This window comes from Passer montanus, unplaced genomic scaffold, assembly GCF_014805655.1.
Source record: "Passer montanus isolate IOZ18808 unplaced genomic scaffold, ASM1480565v1 scaffold17, whole genome shotgun sequence".
Classification (NCBI taxonomy): domain Eukaryota; kingdom Metazoa; phylum Chordata; class Aves; order Passeriformes; family Passeridae; genus Passer; species Passer montanus.
The window spans coordinates 3,294,059-3,315,620 of record NW_024364270.1 but is presented as its reverse complement, the minus strand read 5'-3'; the positions used below and the strand labels follow the sequence as shown (position 1 = coordinate 3,315,620).

Here is a 21,562-nt window from a genome sequence, read left to right as displayed (position 1 = left end):
GCCGCCGCGCAGGTCGGCCCGTCCCCGCGGGGCTCGCCCGGCACCGGGGGGCGGTGGCACCGGACAGCGGCGCGGGCCGGGCCCGTCCTCCTCCCGCTCCTGATAGCGGGTCAGGCTCCGGAGAGTCGCTCCTCTTATTTTCTCTTTCCTGTCTCCTGCAGGTACAGAGCAATCTCCCGGCTGGCTCGAGCAGAGGCGGCTATATATAGGCACCGGGGAGAGGCGAGGGAAGGGAAGGGAAAGGATGGGAAGGGGGAGAGGCGGGCAAGCCCCGCCGCCCCTCGGCTTCAGCGGCTGCTCCGGCTGCCGGCGGTGACGGCGGCGCCCCGGGGGAGCGGGCGGGGGCGGGAGGCGGGGGCGACGCGGGGACGAGGGAGGCTTTTCTCCAGTGTGTCACACGCGGCGGCTCCGGGGGAGGTCGCTGAGGCGGCGGAGGGAGCCCCGGCCGGGGCGGGCGGAGGGCGAGGGCCGGGCTGCGCCGGGAGTGGGGACGCTGCAAAGCCTCCGAGCCGCAGGACTGCCCGGGATTACACACCAGTGCGTGTGCTCTCCACATAAATATTGAATGTCCTTACTGTGTCATATTTATAGAGACTTAATAAAGAGCCGCCGACTGTGTGTTTGAACGACAATAGTGCTGTCATACTAACGTGAGGATGGAGCTCAGGAAAAGATAAATACTCCTACTTAAATCGATAGGATTCATATGCCCAGAAAAAAAAAATCGCGCCGTAAGCGTTGGCAGGTACTTTCAGAAATCCCCCTGCCGTTACTCCGCGGCCCCAGGACTGTCACTTACTCTCCTTCCTGCCGGTGCTGAACCCCCACCCCTCAGCTGGAGGGATTTAAAGATGTGTTAAATGCTGCCTGCGATAATACAGCAACACTTGCCTTGAGTACCCCTAGGAGTGAACCCATGTCTGGAAAACCGCATCAGCCTACTTTTTCCACCTGCACCCAAACTTTTGTACATAGGATCTGCAAACACACAGAATTAATATATACAGCAATGATCTAGATCAATGTCTGAAAGCATCTCTGTTCCCCTTATTTTGCTTGCATACTTCAAAAACTATCTCTGTTCATTTTCTCTTTTGAAGCTCTTCAGCTCCAATCTTGTAAGCAGTCACAGATGTGTCTATCTTTGGCATTCAGTCCTGTGGAATCTATGGGAATATATGCTGTACATCAAGTTAAATGCATACATAACAATTCACAGGATAAAGGCGTTACTTTCCATAGTGAAAAGAACAAAAAATAAAAATCAGGTCCTGCACTTCTTTCATAAGCAAAGCAAATCTGAAGAGTTTAATTAAATGTGATATATTAGCCATTTTACTTCAAGAGGAAGTGCCTAATCTTTCTTTGTCCTGAATCTTCGACATCTTCAAGAAGTGTTACATCACTTTGCATGCTGTTGCAGAATACAAATTATCATTTATTGACACTCAAACCAGTTAAGGATTACCAGTTTCAGTATAAGGAGTTTCCTACCTTCCTTATATAGTCCTGTAGAAGGATTGTATTCAGGTCTACTGTCTCTGGAAAGAAATGAGCCTTTATTTTTATCTTGCAGCACAGTCTAAAAAAGGTTTTTAATCTTAACAATGTTTAATAAGAGGTTACACTTGCTAATTGTGTTTGTATGTCCTAGGAGGACTAAGATTTTCCTCAATAATTAGCATTGCCTTATATTTCCTGTGGTGATATTTGGCTGCCCACCTGTTAGAACAAGTCACAGAACAGAAACGTTTTATTATCCAAAAACAGTCTTCATTATTTGTTGACTGAAGTTGACGTAGAAAGGTAGAAAACTATTGCTATGTGATTTGGAAAAAAAAAAAAGAACTGACATGGCAAAATAACATACAAAGCTACAGGTTTTAAATGTCAGTTTCTATATGTTTCATTACACCCTTTAAAAGTGGGCACAAAAGGAAGTGCCTGAGTGCTTTTAAGATTTTGTGTGCAGGCTGTCAGTATCAGGCATTAGTAAAATAGGCAGTGTTTTCCTCTGTCTCTCTCTGAACTGCACTTTCAGTTATGTTTGTTCCTGTCAGCAGTGCAGGGAGATGTTCAGGCAAAGATGTAATCCAAGAGTAGAAATAACCTGGAGTAAAGTGGTACATTATGTTCCATTTATAAGCGTTTCTAACTTTTAATAATTTTAATTAAATACAGTTGGATAGTTACAAGTTTCACAGGTTACAGTTTTTTTGAAGCCTTCTCAGAAAAGTGACGAGTAGCAGGCAGTTGGGCTAACCAGATCTGCCTCTTTTAAAGAGGGAGATACAGGTGTGTGTGTGTTACAGCACAGGAGCATCATTCTGGCCATCTTGATGTACAGATAACAAATACATAACTCTCCAGGCTAAAATCTTCCAAGCCCTGCCAAGGGAGTTAGTCACGCAATTTAGCTTCAACGATATTAGTATATAAATTGAAGGGTCAGTATGAGAGAGGGTATGTAAAAGGTTTAAGTTGCATGCTAACAAGGAGCCATGAGACTGATTCCTTTTAAGACAAGTTGTAATAGCACCCCAAAAACTGACACAAGGCATGAGTGGTGGGAATTAAGGCTGTCTAGATTCACCTCCAAATTTCATCATTGCAGAAACAAAGTACTGAGAGGTTTGCAACCCCTCCTCTTTGGGCTTGTCAGTCTGGAGACTTACAATAAGAAGGTGCAGCTAGGTATTGTGTTAAATAGCTCATGAGCCTTGACTCATCCATCATTCTGAAACTTCACATTACCAGATTAACCTCTTCTTCATATTAGTAATGACAGGTTTCTAAAATATGTCTTGACCAGATACAGGTCAAAGAAGGTATTAACTTGTAATTTGTTCTCAAATGCTACTCTCTGAAAGTAGTTTAGTGTACCATTATATGTAGACATTTTGTTGAAGAAAATACAAAGGCATGCAGCTCCCAAAAAACTTGTTTCTACATCTGGGAAAAATTCTTGTTTTTCCATTTGCCCACGGTTATAAACATAGACTTGGATTTCATGGGTTTTCCCTCTGAAGTTTTCAACTCCTTTGGTCTTTCTGCAAAGACCATTGAAAATAGATCAGATCATGGATCATTTTTTCAGCAAAATCCTGATAATGACTTCCTGTTGTTCAAAACTTCCCCTAGGCCATCAATATCTTGTATGCAATCTCATTTTATGAGCTTATAGCCTAGGGTTTCAGGTACTCATACAAAATAAAAGAGTGTGTCTCACCTTAACTGAATTTCTATGGAGATGGCCCTCCCTAGACAAGTATCAGAAGAAACATGGATAAACTTCAGATAGCACAGTTTCCAATTCTATCCCATCTTATAGCATGGCTCCCAAAGAGCTGATGAGGGACCCGTGTAAAGCTGTAGTTTATGTTACATTAGGATTGCAAACACCTCTCAGTATTCACACTGGTGCTTTACAGTCTTGGAAGAAAAGCACTATAAATGAGTAACTTCATTGTATATCATGCAGCTGGGTATAGTTCATCCAACCCAAAGATTGGCACATTATATTTTTTCTGAGTCTGCCTAACTATGGCTGCTTTTTATTCCAAGTGATCCATCCTTCATTCATCTGTATATAGTAGAGGTTTACAGACGGACTTTATCATACTGACACCACTCAAAAAAAAATAAATCACCAGCTAAAAAATTTTTAAAAAGAGGCTCAGAAAGTGTCCTTCTATGCAAAGCCCAAAATCAACAATTTATATTGAGAAAAATTACAGGGGAAAGAAAAGAAGACTGCATCAGCCGCCATCAGTCAGTGCTCCACTGACCCTTTTAGCCTCAGTCAGGCATTTCTCTGGTCATAGCTGGATTCTCCTTGCGTGCTTTAAAGTCAAGGATACCCATAGGTCTTAATCCCTCCTGTTTAAGTCCTAAAATGGACTACACTTCATAGCCTACTAATATATTGGTCAAAAAACATCAACAAGGTGACCTCTCAGAGTATTATGAACTACTCACTCCCCACAGACACAGCTTCCATCTAGCTGTTGTTTACAAGACCAAGTGGGGGATGACTGTTTCCAGCTACACAGGTTGCCAGTGAAGCAAAAGAGGAAATTATCAGTCTGTCATCCATAGGCCTTTCAGTCATGACTAATTCCTCAAAGAATTGATACTGTCTGATGGGACAGCTGTGTGCTCTTGAGGTTTACAAGTAGGCCAAAGAGAGTGGAGTGGAACAGTGGTCCTATATTTAGTGGTTTTTTAGTTGGTTTTCTTTTGCTTTGTTTTTTCCAAAAGACATTTTCAGTAACATGTCAGGTTTAACATATGGCACTGGGGAATACACCTTCTGTTTAGTTTAAAAATTGCTGCTAAGAAAAATGCTAAGGGAAAGACTTTCTAATTAAAAGTGAAAACACTAGATTGTAAAACAAGTTGACACACGGTGATTTGTGCTGGCTTAAACATCCCAAGAAAAGGAACATGCTTTCCATTGTTTTTCGCTCCTTCACCCTCATGTCATCTGTATAAATGACCTTTCTTATTTGAGTTCATTGGCAGTAAGCACTATTTATGTTTAGTTTATAGCTAGAGATGTCCAGATGTCTTGGTACGGCTTTATCTTGGACAAGTTTTGTGTTTCCTTTTTTAAAGGAACAGATACATGAGGAAGGGGCTTGGTGCTGTGGGTAAAGTCCTATGGAATGAGAAGACAGAAGTTTGCCACAGGACAAAGGGGCGGTAGTAACCTTGATCCTTCTCTTCCCCTCCTACTTTTTTCTCTTACCATCACCTCTTGCTTTCCTGTCACCTCTGGAGTTGGAAGGAACATCAGAGGAGGCATCCACAGAGCATTGTCTGTGCACTACCAGAACCCAGTGAGCACCTGCTGCTTTCCAGTCACCTTGTGCCTTGAAATCACACCATCGCCACCCTTTGTTGCGGAATTTACTTCCTTTATATTCCAGTCCTTTTAAACTACTCAGTACTACCCTACAAAGTCATAATACTATTTCATTTTTCAAAAGTCAGCATTTTCTTTCTCAAGTTTTAGGAGTATCTACTTTCATATGAGACCTAAATATTTTAAATTTTCAATTTAGCTGTCTGAGATGTATTCTTTTCCCCAGATGTTCTGTTTTCATATTTATCCCCATCTAATCAGCAACTGATTTTTCTTTTTCTTCCTCATATTTCTTTTTCTTCATTACAGCAGTAATTTAAGAAGGAAAACAAGAGTCCTCATTCTCCACCAGCAAGTTTTAGTTAAAGAATATTCCAACTTATTTACAGGGGGTTTTTTTCTCAGTGTTTTTAAACACAGCTTCTTGAAGATACCTTTTTTCCAAGCATGAACCATTTCAACTCCACAAGTTCAATAATGCCATGGTTTTAGTAGTGGAATGTAGAGTGTAGATATAATAGTGTTTGTTTCTTTCACTGAATAATTACACTTAAAACTGGCTAATTGGAATCAATTAGTGGTAAGAAGTTAGTCTCAGGGGGACAAGAAGAATTATTTGTGGAAACTCCAGATTGTGTTAAGAACCAACATTTACATGTCTCGATTGTGTCTTATCTACTGAACCTTTTTCATTAAAAATACAGGAATATTGTAGTAGGCAAGGCAAGGGTTTACTTCCATTAAAATTTAGATTAAACCCCATTTTTAAAAACATCTGTGGATAATCTCTTCATCCTTTAAACTCTACAATAAATATTCAGACTTCTGGAATTAGATTTCAATACAGAGTTTTGTGTGTTTTGTAACATTATAGTAATTATAAACATAATATGCTCTTTTGTTTCTTTCCATGTCCAATTTCCATTTTACAAGGCAAAAACATGGATATTTCCTTGTGGGTCTCCTGATTGATCTTGTCTAGATAGTCCCACCTTATGCAAGAATACTTGTGCTTTGCCATCACCTAACTCAGGTCCCATATTTGTGTCTAGTAGACATTATATGAGAATATGAATGTATTTTGTCAGCTCCACAGTAATCTTTTGTATCCTGCTGTGGACTCGCTAAGAAAGGATATGTGCACTGATACTCACCTCAGCCTTCAATGATCACCTCCCCTGATCTTCACAATCAAAGTCCCTTAGAAATCTTTGATTTGCCAGATGTCCAGCATAAGCATAAAATAAGCAATATTTTCAGAAATGTGGCCAAACTTTTACAGCAGAGGGAAGATCAGCCCACGCCAGTCCTTCAAGAGTGATCTGTTGATACAATCACAAGCATCTACAAACAGAATCACTGTGACATCCCTCAATCTAAATGCTGTTTGATCCCAAACATTCTCTGAAGAAGGACCGCAAGGAAAAAAGTCAGTGTGTTTATGATTGCTGTGATTTTATAATTAATTTCAAGAAAGCACTTTGGTACCTGCCAGAACGTGACTTTCTTTGGGCTGGCCTTTAAAATTGAGCAACTGCCAAAGGGGAGTCATAAATAGGGGGCACAAATTATGAAAGGGAAGAGGAGTTCCCTTCCTGTCAAGATTGTTTGTCTCAGTGCTCTTTTAAGCCAAAATTTTTCTGGGTTTGATTTTACTGGGATCCTGAGGATTATATGATTCAATTTGCTCACAAAATGAATAATGTGAGTAAATCAAACAAGGTCTTTGAATGTAGAATGCCAGTTATTGATTTTTAAAAAATGAAACCAAAAACAAAGCAAGTAACTACTTGTAGTGATAAAACCATTCTAAATGTAGCAGCAGCACTGATAATTTAACCAACATTTAAAATACTTTAAAATATCCTATTTAGTAATAATTCTAGATCCAAGTCTTTCAAACTACCCACGGGTGACTCTTGATTTCCAGGGTGGTTGTAAAGTTGCAAGTTCATTAAGGATCAAAATACGTTACCAATATATCTGATCATTTGATGGGCCCCAGAGCCCACTGCCCGGTATTCTGTTACACTGCTCAATTCAGAGACAAATACTTCATTATTGTTTTAAGGATTTTCTTCTTGATGCATTAGTAGTATTTTGAGTTTTTTCCTGCAAGTAAACTCCTGCCCCCTATCGCCCATAATACTGCTGATGACATTGGCAAGCATCTCAGGAAAATTAAAAATATTATAACTAGTCTGGTTTTCAAGGTCTAAAATTGACTCAGATATAATTTTTTCATTATGTTGTAAGCTTCACGTCAGCATTCTAAAGATCAGTCTATAGTAGTCATGGCTGCTACTTTTTGTTAGAGAAGTGTTAAACTACTCACGTAAAACTTGGATCTCAAAAAGAGTTTTACTAATAATATGTTTTTTGGTGAGGAATCATTTTCATCATCAAAGTGGCAAGATTTAACCCCTTTTGGTATAAAATTCCTGATCACAGAACCCAATGTTTCAAATAATTTGCTTATGAAGTAAGACCAGAGCACTTAACAACAAAGACACAAATTAAACAATCAAAACATTCCAGAAGAAAATACATTTACATTGCAGGCAATACACAATTCCTGGTGTCATATTTCTTACCAATATGACTAATGACTGAAAAGAAGTTTTCAGGTTTTAGTTCATTTGAATTCCTTATTCCTTAGAGAATAAAATTAATTAAACTACTTTTTGATCACAATCACCTTTTTTAAGATTCTGGAGCTGTGATAAGCAGACAGCCTATGTCTTGCTTATTCTTTTAAGAACTTAACTTTTGATGTGGGATGGGGGCAATGAACCATCCTCGCTGCTATATAGCTTTAAGGCTTTTCACAAAATAAAATTTAACTGACAATAAAGGAACTATGCTCCTAATTAAAATAATATTGATTCAGCATATGGTATTTTGCCTTTGGTTTTCACTTTTTATTAGTCAAGTTGTCACTTTTCTCTTTAGTGCCACCTTGTGGGTCAGCCCGTTATAAAAGCACAGAAATATCTCCTGCACTAAGAATAGTCTGGATCTGGCATTCAGAACATCATAGGGAAGGGGAGAGGTTTGGTTTAAGGGTTTATTTCATCTATTTTTTTTAAGAAAAAAGCAATAATGTATGGTGAAAATGTTTTCTATTCATTTATAATAGGTATGCAAGAAGACAGAACAATCTCTCTGGATTGAAAATAATGGGATCTACAGAAAAAAAAAATCAATGTTCATTTAAAGGATAATCATCAAACTTACCCTGCAAAATGTAAGTGGCAAGCTCTGACTTGTGTGATTTTTGCCACAAGAAAAATGGTTTTGTATCTTAGTGACATTAATTTTGCAACACCTTTTCAAGAGAAGTAAAGCTAGATAATTGTAAACTCCCACTATTCCCATTTTTGGAGAAGATGAATTGTCAGATACAGCATCATAGCATACTTGCTTAAATTCAGGGTGGATTTGCACACACCAGCTTTTCATTCTGCTGATAAAACACAGAAATTAAAAAGCATTATAAAAATTAAAAGTGTCAGGGGACATGTACTGCAGAGGACATTCAGATCAAAACTTGGCTGGAGTATGGTCACAATAGGCATTGTTTAATACAACACTAATGACTCAGCTGTCCCCTCACCTTACAGAACAGCTCAAACATTCCTCATTCATTACTTGGACAACTGTGGACAGTGGAATTATGGTCAGTTTGTCTTCTTGAAAGGAGCAAGGAGAATGTTTCTGATGTTTCTAATTTTTAAAGAGCCCTTTTTATTACTTTCATTAATCCTTTGTGTTACTTCTGTTAATGCTGACAGTTTTGGAAGCTACAAGAAAAATAATTTTTTGTACATTATAGTCCCCCATTTTTTCTGCATTAAAAGCGCTTGAAGCTTACAGATTCTGGTTTTTATCTAGCCAGCTCCTTTGCATTCTCTCTTACTAAATGTAGGCTTATAAAGCAAAATAAGTCATCCCTGAAAATCTCTTCAATTTAATCAAGCAGTCCCTTGAGGTAATCTTTCTGGTAAGGAGAGGGGTTATTTTAAATGGTAATCTTGGGTTTTACTGAAATTAAAACACATGTGACAAAAAAATATAAGACAGAAGAAAATACAGTTTCCCATGATCAGATATAGCTATTTCCTAGATGGAAAGAGACTAAGGATCTTCACAGAAGCATATGCCACAGCAGGCATTGAAGTTCAAGGAACCTTACCAAGCATGAAAAGCCCACTAAACTCCCCTACCAACAAGTAGATAGGTGTCCAGCAGTTTTCTCTGAGCCTTACATAAGTTCAAACACATTAAGTTCAGGTCAAGCAATAGAAAGGATGGTCCAACAGCTGGTTCACTAGCCCAGACTGGAGAAAACTCAGCAGCTGACTTCTGAATACAGCCACAGCCTTTTTCCAAAGCTCCTTTGCTATCTTCACCCCTCCAAACACTGGAAAAGCCTTTGAAGAAAAGAGCTATTGATGACTGTATGGTGCCTAGATGCTGCACCCCATGGAAACACTGAAATAGTAATGTCTGGAATAGTCAGACATTGTTGGAATAGTCAGCTGATCATGTCCCAAAATTCTCTGTGAGTTGAACAGCCACCCACTGCAAAACACCAATGGGCAAATGCTTCTCTACTGAGAAGACAGGAGGAAGGAAAGGAGTTACAATGAGGTTGAGTAAAGAATGACACACAGCAAGGGTGAGAGCTTTCATCCTGTGCTCACATTTCAGCAGTTGCAGAGGATACAGCTACAGAGACAGCCATCTCTGCATGACTCCAACATGCATCAGTTATTCTTATCACTCTTTCCCCACTTTTCCTCCCCAAGCCCCAGACTATGATCAGCTACCAGGTGCTTCTACATAATTACCAGCACCAGGAGACATGGACTGGCAACATGCCTGTTGGAATGTTGCACTTACTGTACTGAGAAATGGCCACATGCTTAAAAATGAGATATGAATATATGTTTGGGGGGTTTACACACTTGAAATCCTGGCATTCTGAAATTCTGAAAAAGTATCAATGGTATTTAAATGGTGGGAGTGAGTGTAATGGCACAAAACAAATACTCTAAAGAAAAAGTAATGGGATACCCAGGACTGCAACATCATAAGTCCTTGTGTAATTTCCAGTAAGTACTTAATAGAACTGAGTTGCATTTATTATGAGGGGTTTTTAGCTTCTGCTTTATCAGAAACAACAGGCATACACCACAAGCTATGCTTCTGCCAGGTCAGTCTCTACCAACCACACCAAGCACGATGCCCTTCAGCCCCAGCTGGGTGCACTCTGACCTTCTCACTGGCAGCTGTGCTCATGTATAGCCAGGTTCAGGTCAGACAGTGACAGAATACAGACCCCAGTTTTGCAGAGATGTGGCCTTCTTGCCTGCCCCACTCCTGAGATAATTTTCATGCAGCTCCCCTCCTAAAAAAGCTGCTCAATTTTCTTTTGGAAAGTTACGTACATAAGTAATCTCCCATGGTTTTATTTGAAGTGCAAGTTCTTCAGACCCCAGGAAGTCCCAATTCTAAGACTATATGAATATGCAGCAAACTTAATTTTCCAAGTCTGCAGGATAGAGAAGATTAGTAGTGTCACCCTATTTCAGCAAACCCCAGAGCCTTGCTGTTGCAGTATTTTAATCTATCTATATAGCATAGCATCACCTGGAAGAGCTGTGATCCAGCTGGGGTGAAGAGGTTTAGCTGCTTTAAACACTGTGCTGTTCAGACTGCTCCAACATGTTTTCAGCAAGATCACCTGTGCAAGAGCAAGCACGACAAAGTTGTCACACAGTGCTGCTGTCAGAGGTAGCCTCAGGGTCTCTGCACAGCGCTGAGCTGTATGGTACAGCTGAATCTCCACCAAGACAGCAGAAGCCTGCTGTACATACTTGCAGTGAAGACAAGTGTCCCCATTCCATGCCACCCTACCCAATCATAAGGGCACCACCCTGTGACCCTGTACAAGGGCTTGCAAACTCAGTTATGAGCCCTTACTCTAACTTCAGACACCCTAGTCCATTCAGGTGGGACATCCAAAAATGCTCTTTCCTGACAGCTTTAGAGCAAGCAATACCAGATCACCCTTCCCTACCTCTCCTTCTGTTGCAACTTCCTATCTCCCTGCTTGGCAGTTTTTCTCTCCACATAGCTTTTTCTACCACTCCTGCCAGCCTGTATCTCTGAAGCCTCCAGGGCTGCCTGCAGCTTCACCATTTGCTGCTCCATAATGCCCAGGCAGCTGTCTCTTACAGCAGCTGGTTTAGATCCACAGCTTGATCTCAGCTACGGGAGGTAATTAAGCCATTAACCCTTCCTTGGGCTTTGGGCAGGCACAGTGTACCTACTCCATCTCAGTAACTGTGGGGTGCACTAGCATCTCTGGGTTATCATCCTGCATATGAGCCAGCACTAAGGGGCCCAGGTGCCAGTAAGCTTGACAGAAACATCTTTAGCAACAGCAAAAAGGTTAAAACTGTGTGAGAGTTTGGAAAGAATGTGTTCTTCTTATGAATATCCTTCTGTCCTCTCCTCCTCCCCAAAGCTGATGCTTTTAGCTTCGACCACTTCATTCTACTTTAACTCCCTTGTCAATCCCCAGACATCTTGCTTTGGTTTTAGTCTCCATTCCTCAGGCTCCTCATCACAGCATCAATCTCTTGGAACACCTCAGTGCTGAAAATCATGGCATGACATTTACAAATACAGTTTTTATGTGAGATTTCCAATAAGGCCTCAGATTTCACCATGAGGGCCCAACAGTCTTTGTACAGCTGAAATTTAGCAAAGCAAATTTTTGTTCTGTAGTTTTGGTTCTGAAATGCATCATAGCAGAGTACAGATTAAATATAAACAGAAAACAGTGCTCAGTTGTAAAGTCTCTCCGAATTAACTTTCTCAAGAAATATTTTTAAGGCTGACAAATCATATGCAAGGTCTTTTCCCACAAGAGAATTTTTCTTGGATTCATTTAGTAGTTGAAGGTTGTGTCATATGTCTCTGGAAAGGTAATTTTTCCTAGTTTATGAAAAATGCCTTGAATTTGACTTTGCTGTCACAGGGGAATAATGATATCTCTACAGGTAATAAACTGGCACACAGAGATTGCTATTGGTAGCTTAGCAAGAGGTGTACTATCTTATGGAGGATGATAGGAAGTAACAGGGTGAATTAATATCAAATATGCAATTTATTTCTATAATGTCTACATGACTCAGGTTACCAGCATTTGTAATATTCTTTTAAATATTAATATGTAAAACATAACAAACACAAGATCATTTTAGAGGAGCTAATGTACAACTCTGTAAATTCAGTAAGCGATGGCCATTAATGTTCTCTTTTGTCTTCCAGACAGAAAATCAAAGCTATTTAAATTAAAGGATGTGTATAAAATCAATGTATGTTGATAAGGTGTGTACATTAACTATAATGTTTGCAAACATTCTTTGTAACTTGTATATATAATCTTTTTCTGGATAAGTAGGCACATTAGCTAGCATAATCAGGAGCTCTTTAAATTAATTTCTTCCTTAATTTTTTTTTACATTATTAATTTTAAGCCTGTATGGTAGCAGCCTAAGGGAGGCTATAGTGGTGTAGGTGTTATGGTGACACAACTGCATGTGCTCTTGGATGAGTGAGATGCTCCCATACAGCCTTTTTGCCCAGGCTGAGGCTGGAAGCCAGGGAAGCTGGTTTGTGGTGAGCTTGGATTTGGACCCAGGCATGCCCTGCAGCTGAGGTCAGGCAAGCTTGGCCCCACTGCCAGGCAGTGACCACTGCCAGCTCCTGCCTCCCAGCTGAGATCCTCACCAGCCCAGGGAATGATTCCCAGCACAGCACCCCTCAGCAGCTGTGACCCATTGGTCAGGCCCTCATGGCTTTGCTGAAGGCAGCTGGTCACTGTTATATGACAGGCAATTCCAATGGCAAAAGCACAGGACATCTTGTTTCCTAAGCTGGATTGAGTCCAGGGTGAGGGGGGCAAAGTATAGGCACTAACTGGGTGGAAAAACAGGCAATTAAGAGTATAAATACAGGCTGAGACTAAGATCAAATGTGCAAAATAGGCTTAGCTTTAGCTTGGGAAGTGATTGTTGAAATCCTGAACACACAGCTTTGGCACATGACAGCTACAGCAGAGATTTAACAAAACTGAAAAGACCAAGAATAAAATGGTAGTTCTTTTTCAAATTATTATCTGTGCATTCATCACATCCACACTTGCATCCACATTTTGTAATTAAAATTAGTTAGTGTTCCATTTAATCACTATTTATTCCATGTGATGAGGTCCAGCTAAATGTTGTAGCTGATTGCATAAACCTCAACCTTAACATTCATCATTTAACTGTGATCTATATAGGTCTAAAATTCACACCACACCAACTTGCAGCCAGGTTAGAGGCCAAGCTTCCAATGCAGAATGTTTATGCCTAGGCCTTCTGCTAGCAAAAATATCTTGGAAAGGATGAAAATAGAGTGAGATGGCCTTTTGTTCACCAGTAAGTCACTGAATCAGAAGAGATCTTAAATGACTTGGCAAGGCAGTTTGACAGAATCAAAACAAAGGCCACAAAAGGCATCTTTCCACAAGAACAGGAGCTCTGTTGACTGTGGGCAATGGAACTGCAGGATGTCATTGCTGGGGTGTGCACAGAAAGGCACTGGCACTGAGATAGCTCCCCAGAGCAAGGAACATCCTAACAGGCTTTGAGGAGGGCTGCAGCCCAAATATGTAAAAGATAAACACACCAGATATAACCACATTAACATGAAGAAATTATTTTTTTCAGCTTCTGTATGGGCTGAAACCCTATTACTCCAAAGCAAATTTTCCCCAAACAAAAACCATCAGAATTGATCTTCTGAAAGCTTTTTCATATGAATAATTACACCTTAAGAAAACCATGACAGGTCTATTTATCTGTGGTCAAATTTACTGGAAATATTTCAAACACAATATATTTTTCAGTGAGAGATGCAGGAACAAAACCCCTATGTTCCAATGTCAACCTTAAAGCTTCGGAATTTTATTTCTGGAATAACCAGGAACGCTCTGTTGCCTTCCAAACTTGAGCCCAGACACATGAGCAAAATATCAGATCTCACTTGCAAAGGTGCCACTTTAAAAGAGACGGTTTGACAGGAAAGTTGAATCAGCCTTTCTCTCCTTGGCAAAGTGCCTAATGAGGTACAGGAAAAAAGGGTTACACCTGTTTAGAATCCAAAAGCCTTTTTACAGAAATAGAAAGCGATGCTCAATAAGAATGAGAACCTGAATCATTACTGTCAGGAGCTTGACTAGGTGGCAGCAACAGGGGTACAAGGGAAAAGTCACAGCTGCATAATCAATGCCACATCTAAGGCGTACCACAGACTGTGGTTTATTTCATTGCCATCTTCTTGTACTACCTTCCCAAACTGAAGATAAATGTAATAATCGTCATCAAAAGAGCATATTATCCAGTGCCATATTTTGAAAATAGTTTCTTACAAGTGGCTTTTTGCTCAATAAAAATTAATTAAGCAAATTATGTAAAAAATATATCCTTGGGTAGAATATGCTCAATACAATGAAGACAATCCATCTTTTAGAGCAGAATCTGTTGGCAATAATCCTTAACACCACTCTTCCCAGCAGATGTAAGACCTGTCACTTACGCAGTAGCCGCTATATGAAGTTGCAGATTTGTCCATCATCTGTTAATATGCATTCCTAAGGCAGATGTAAAGTTCAAAATCAATTTGAGCTTTGCCAGTGGCTCCAAAATGAACAGTCATGCACAGAACTTCATATAATGACAATTTAAAGTGTGCACAGATACATACATCTCATATCCACTTTAAATCTCGTATTTAAAAAGAGTTGAGGAAAAATATTAACTATTTCATATATTTTTCCAAGACTGCTGCAAGAAATAGCAGGCAGTTTAAAGTTAAAACAAAAGTATTATATGATTTTATTCACAAACCAGAAAATTATTCACATTATGTGAATATGTCTATGGACAAAGCAATATTATTGTGGTGATTATTGTATTTAGCATTCAGTTAAAATTTGTGTGCTTTTTACTCAGAGTACAATGTATAAATGGATATTTTTGGGAAGGAGGGAGAAGAAGGGAGAATCAGACTGTGTCAGATGTAGTATATATAAAGGATTTGACAAAAAATGTTTTCAGGTCTGGTCACTATTTATTTGAGGTACTGTATGCACGTATGTAAGTTAATAATGCTAAGGAATAAGAAAGCAAACCTATAGTACCATTCACTTTTCTCTTCATGTATTGAAGCATTTCCTCTCCTGTTCTTTTGAATTTGGTTCTTCATACACCTGTTCTGAATATCTGAGTGGATTATCTGTGCCCATTAATTTTCTAATTTTATCTGTCAAATATGCTCTCCAGTTTCCTTTACTTTTTAATAAGACTGTGCACGAAAATATGGCTTACTGGAAATTGCTTCTGGAAAATGTTATAATAGATGCTTGTCAGGAATATTATATGGGAAAGGCTTTGTTTATTTCTCCATGTAATCTGACACAATTAGGATACAACCAATTAGAATATAATACATGTTCTGTGTCTCATGAGGTCCTTTGAAGGAGCTGAATACTATGTAACTCTTTACTTTCCCCTAAACACAGAATCTACCGTTTTTTCTGAAAGAAGTCATTACTTCTTGATTATTGAAAAATATTTTACAGGACAAGTATTTTCTCCTCAACAGGGTTAAACCTTATTAGCCTTTGGTAATGGTCTTTTCTAAAGGGTAATTAATGTGTGACCAGCAGCTGCTCCAAGGAAAACTGGACAGTGTTTTTTATGAATAATTGCAAAAAAGAACCTTTATCTTTGTGAGCAGGCTTCTCATCAGTGCATTTCACTAGCTCTCAGCACCTCAGACATGTCAGCTGGCCATCAATCATCCTCTAGCACAGGCTATCTGAGGTCCTGAAGATGGAAAACCTCAATAGAGCTGTTTTGGAAATCCCAAACTGTGATTATTAAAATCTTACAGATTTCAGTAATAATGAGTCACAAAGTGGCAGGATGTGGGATGAACCACCCTTGAGCAGTAGAAGGGATAAGTGACAAAAATTAAGAAGTCTTTCTGCATAGCTGCTTGGTCCAAAACTTCCTGTGTCAGAGGAGACTTATTGGAAACTGATCATTGTTTGTTTGCTCTGGGAATTAGTTTTGGTGGCATGGCCAGATGTAGGAGGGCAAGCATGAGTCATGCTTGAGTTGAACTCGGCAAATTGCGGGGCTCTGGCCAGCGAGGAGTGCAGATCAAAACTGTGCTCAGCATGGCTGACTCCCAGGTCAGGTGTTTGGGAAAAGGATGATATCTTATGGAGGGCAATCCTGCTCATTCATCTGGGCTACCAAAGCTTCATACGCCTCTGAACACATTGACAAAGAGCCACAGGAGCTTACTCTTTGCTTTACTTTTGTGACTTTGATCCACCAAGCTGGATGAAAATTGATAGTAGGTTTCTTTTACTTTCCAGATGAAAAGTCTATGTAACTGTGTTGGCATCTTTGAAAAGCAGTGCTTCAGTGTTATACACTATTTCAGAAATCTGAGGGTTTGAGTCAGTTGGACCTTTACAACACCCACACTCACCTACCCTGTTATCTGCTTGATGGAGTAGCTGCAAAGCAGTGTAGGAAGACAGAAACAATTGCTATTTATTTTGCTCACTCTTAATTGATTTTTTCTTCTTTATTCTCTGTGTCTTACAAATGAGTCTTTTATGATTCTGAGATATGATAATCTAGTTTTACAACTTTATGTCACCTCACACTTTCATTCTGTTCCCCCCCCCCCTCTGTAATATATGTATTACACAAATAATGTGCATTGCAGAATATTAGCCAATTCTCTCTTTCCTTGCTAGGTTAAAGAATGATATACTTTTTCAATTTATTTTCAATGAAAGTTAGGAAATGACAGCTGTATTTGGCTTTTACTATGTAAAGTGAATGATAGTGGCTCACCAACTGATTTATTTATTTATTTCTGTTCTTTCCACACTGTGCTACAATTGTAAAATACTAGTCTGCTTTAGCTTGGAAGAATGATACTTGACTATAAAGAGTCCTTTTCTTTTGAAATTTAAAAATATATAAATAAATGATAGTAATTCTGGGCAGAATGAATGCTTGCAAGGGGCTTAAATCTTCACAGAATTATCCTAATTATTCCTTATAGGTCCCTAAGAGTAAGGATGCAGGGGTTACAAGATTACAGAGAGATTGCTCATCTTTCTTCAAATACATAGGCATTATTAAAAGGAACTAAACTATTTCTTTAAGAAATGGTTTAGAATTTTCTCTGTAATTGCCTTAATGTCAATCAAAATGATGTAAAAGTCTTGAAAGGAAAAATCTTTAAGATCTATTAAAACAACTCTATTTATAATGTATGGGTTGACAGAAGAGGATGTGAGGAGGCTGAGGAGGGACATTACAATTTCTCATCAAAAACTCTTCCTGCACACAGTTATCTTTTTCTTGTCATATACCAAAAGTTCCTTCCCTTCAACAGCTCTCCCAGAAGAGGTGTCAAAGGAGATAAGACAAGTATACTACAGTCAAAACCATGGATTTGCTGCAGTACTGCTATATCAGCTTAGCAACGTTCCCATCTCTGTATTCATGGGGCTCTGGCATGGGTACCCACAAGGTCATTAAAGTGCAGCCTACATGCTTATACTCAAAATTTCGATGCTAAATGCTGCTCTGAAGCAGGTGTTTTCTCAAAAAATGTTTAGATCCATATCTCCCAAAATAAACTATAACAATATTCTCTCCTTGCTTATGAAGATGTGGCTTTCAATACATCCAAAGGGAGGAGTGTTGGCCCTCTATTTCACACACCTTGGCTGAAGACTATCCACTGAACTTTAAAAATGCAGAAGTCTTTTTTTGTTTTTTAAGTTTTAAGAAAAATAATGATTGAAAGAGCCATGTGCCATTTGGACTTCCCTCTCCTACCCAATTCCTCACTTGCTAACTCCACATTCTGACCTGTTTTTCATGAGCTCTTCTCTAGTTTCTGAGAGTTTATCATTTTTATATTAGCCTGAGCATCTATCCAGACCATTTGTGTAAACAGATATTTGCAAAGAGGGAATACTTCTCTATATTGGTTTCATGGCAATTTCAAGATATGATACAAAGATCATAAAATATTCCAAATTGCAAGGGACCCACAGGATCATCAAGCCCAGCCCTTAGGTGAATGGTGTGTACAGGGATCACACCCACTGCTTCAGTGCTATTAGCACCATGCTCTAAACAGCTGAGCTAATCTCAGGGTCACTTTCAGCCTAAACTGTTCTCTACTTATCACTGAGTGGTTGCACATACATTATTGTCAATTCCTTAGCACTTATGTGAATTAGAAGTTGGTGAACAGTGCTGATCTGATTCCTGTTTACCAGCAAAGTTTTCATTAGTCTTCCCCTCATTCAGGTGACAATGTGGCTCAGTTTAAAAATGTAAAAAGGGTTCCATGACCAATACTGAATGTAAAGACTAGTCAGAAAAACAAACTCATGTTCAGGTTAAGGAAAAGGAAAAGGAAAAGGAAAGGAAAGATAAAAGCTCGTGACTCAGAGAGTCCAAGCCAGCTGACTGTGATTGGCCATTAATTAGAAACAACCAACATGGACCTATCACAGATGCACCTGTTGCATTCCACAGCAGCAGATAATTATTGTTTACATTTCTTTCCTGAGACTCCTCAGCTTCTCAGGAGAAAATCCTATGGAAAGGATTTTCATAAAAATATCATGGCGACACAGGTATCTCAAACATTTATTTTTAGGCTTACTTGGAAATGATAGCTAAACACAATTATCCTCAGATGTGTAAATAAAGCACAGAGTTTACTCTTGTAAGTATGACAATACTCTTTCAGTGATGATATAAACATTGTTCATGTGATGTGATAACACTCAAAAAATACCTTGCTAGAAGCAAGGTATGGTCTGAAAAACATACCTTTCACTGAACCATCATGTGTTACTGCCAAAAGTATGGTTTCAAGGCTAGAAATAAACTTTTTATAACTTTGACCATAAAAGCTCCATATTTACATCTGACTTGTTGACAACTCAGCTCAAAGGAAAGTTACGTTCTGCTATTGGGCAATCCTACAAAGTGGGTCTTGGAGCAGAAAACTGGTTCCATGCATCTGATACCATGCATCATCATCAAGAATGCTGCAACCTGAACTTAGGCAGCTTCCCGGCTGACCAAGCTCAAACCAGAGATTACCTGGCTCCTGCTTCCATGATAATGGTGGCTCTTCAGTGGTAAAAGAAAGAAAAAGCAGCCAGCAGATATTGTCATCAGGAGTCACCATTTATGCATTGAATGAATTATCCCCTTTGTTCAATGTGGCCTTTCACAGTTGAGGCAAAGCATTTCAAGATTCATTGGAGTGTTCAAATTCCTCTAAGCCTGCTTATTCAGGTAAGGGTTTCTGCTAGAAAACATAAAGCTATGCCATGGGAGTCAGGGCTGTGGAAAACATGGGTTGGGGAAAGGGGCAGGTTAGGGCTACATGCCAGCAGCAGACAGCCGTGGCTGGATGCCTCCACATCCTTCCTCCCCAGTGGTGATTTACTGAGGCTTTCCACAATGGAAATGATTTCTCCTCTCCTGAAGTCCCAACGAGGCTCTTAGGGAAGCTGAGGTTTTGGATTCAGAGCTGACTGAGGATCTGGAGTGGGCTGGGTCTGGGCACAACTGAGTGGCACTGCTAGTGCCCTGAAAGACACATACTGGAAGTTGCTGAAAAAATTTTAGGATGCCATAATCTCATTTTGTCAGGCAAAAAGACCTGCCTGTGACAGGAGAGCAAACTCCATAAGTTTTGTTTTCCACTGCTGTCATTTTTTCAGTCAACAAACTGATATAAACGAAGCATGGATCTGAGTTTAAAAAAAGCCCCAACAGTCTGATTCTCATAAATGTTTAAGGACATTTTGTACCATTCTGTTGGCTTAAATGGGCCTTGCAGACTTAGTAAACTATTTTAGCATTCCCTGTAATGCTTCTGATATTACGTATAAGGAATAAAGCAGCATTCATATGAATGAGTCAAGACCTCAAATGCAGTCTTTCAGGATTTCTAGAGAGAGAAAACAAAAGCACTGAAAATTATCTCATTCCACATGATAATCCCACAGCCATACAATCAATCTTACCTCTTACTATAAAAAAATGCTACCACAGTTGTGGCAGTAATTAATAAGTCAAAGAGAAAGTAAAATATGTTAGAATGTAAAGTCACTAGTATACTTTTCTGGTGCAAACGTTGGCTTCAGTTTAGCTCAATCTTTAGTTAATTTAAATATTAATGGATTTTTGCCTAGATTTGTCTTCAAGTAAGAAGCAGTAAACAATGGTAAAAGCTGTAAAGTTACCCAATCTTTTTGCATAAAGGTTCTCCACATGATGGGAGAAGAAAACCCCTAGTTACAACACTATTTTATGCTTCCAGCTTTTGAAACTATGTCCTTGGCACTGAGGACACAGAGATTCTTTTCCTGGGGGTCCACAAGAAAAGCTCTGTTGCCATTATTGTCAGTATGTCATCAGTATGGTTTAACTGGTAGGATTCTCACAAAAATACTGACTGTCTGTGGTGGACTGACCCTGGCTGGATGACAAGTGCTCACTAAAATTGCCCTATCGCTCCCCTTCTCAGCTGAACAGGGGAGAGAAAATACAACCAAAGGTTTGTTGGTCTAGATAAGGACAGGGAAAGATCACTCACCAGTTACGGGTAGAACAGACTTAACTAGAGGAAATTAGTTAAATTTATAAATAATCAAATCAGAGTAGGACAATGAGAAAATAAGAACAAATCTTAAAATGCCTTCCTCCAACTCCTTCCTTCTTCCAGGGCTTAACTTTACTTCCAATTTTCTCTAACTCCTCCCTCCAGTGGCACAGAGGAACATGGAACTGGGGCTGTGGTCAGTCCATCACACATTGTCTCTACCACTCCTTCCTCCCCAGGGGAAGCATCCCTCACACTCTTCTCCTACTCTAGCATGGGGTCCCATGGGAGACAATCCTTCACAGACATCAACTTGAGTCCTCTGCATGGGCTGCAGAGAACTGCTCCAGCATGAATGCGTCTCACAGAGTTTACTTCAGGAACAAACTGCCCCAGCCTGAGTCCCTCGCAGTTTCACCAGTCCTGCCAGCAAACCCACTCCATTGTGGGATCCTCTTTCCACAGGGTCATGGGTTCTGCCAGGACCCTGCTCCAGCATGGGCTTCCCACTGGGTCACAGCCTCCATCTGGCCTCCACCCACTCCACTGTGGGGCTTTCTATGGGCTGCAGGTGGATCTCTGCTCCCCTGTGGACCTTCAGTGAGGACAGTGAGACAGGCTGTCTCACCATGGGCTGCACCACAGGCTGCAGAGGAATTTCTGCTTCAGTGCCTGGAGCACCTCCTCCCCTCCCTCCTCTGTGATTCAGGTGTCTACAGGGTTCTTGCTCTCACATTTCCTCACTCTGGTCTCTGGATGATGATGCACAGGCTTTGTTTCTCCCCTTCTTAAATCTGTAACCCCAAATGTGCTACCACCCCTCCCTGATGTGCTGGGCCTTGGTCCGTCCTGGAGCTGGCTGGCATTGGCTCTGCTGGACACAGGGGAAGCTTCTGG

The 21,562-nt window shown here is 40.0% G+C and overlaps 1 protein-coding gene across 1 annotated transcript in view; it reads left to right on the top strand.

Annotated features, from left to right (window-relative positions):
• LOC120499911 (serine/arginine repetitive matrix protein 3-like) overlaps positions 1 to 664 on the top strand; it is a 1,467-nt gene extending 803 nt beyond the window's left edge. Inside the window, exon 2 of the mRNA XM_039704192.1 lies at positions 1 to 664. Coding sequence (XP_039560126.1) covers positions 1 to 558 — 558 coding nt within the window. The 3' untranslated portion in view covers positions 559 to 664.
• The last annotated feature ends 20,898 nt before the right edge of the window (positions 665 to 21,562 follow it).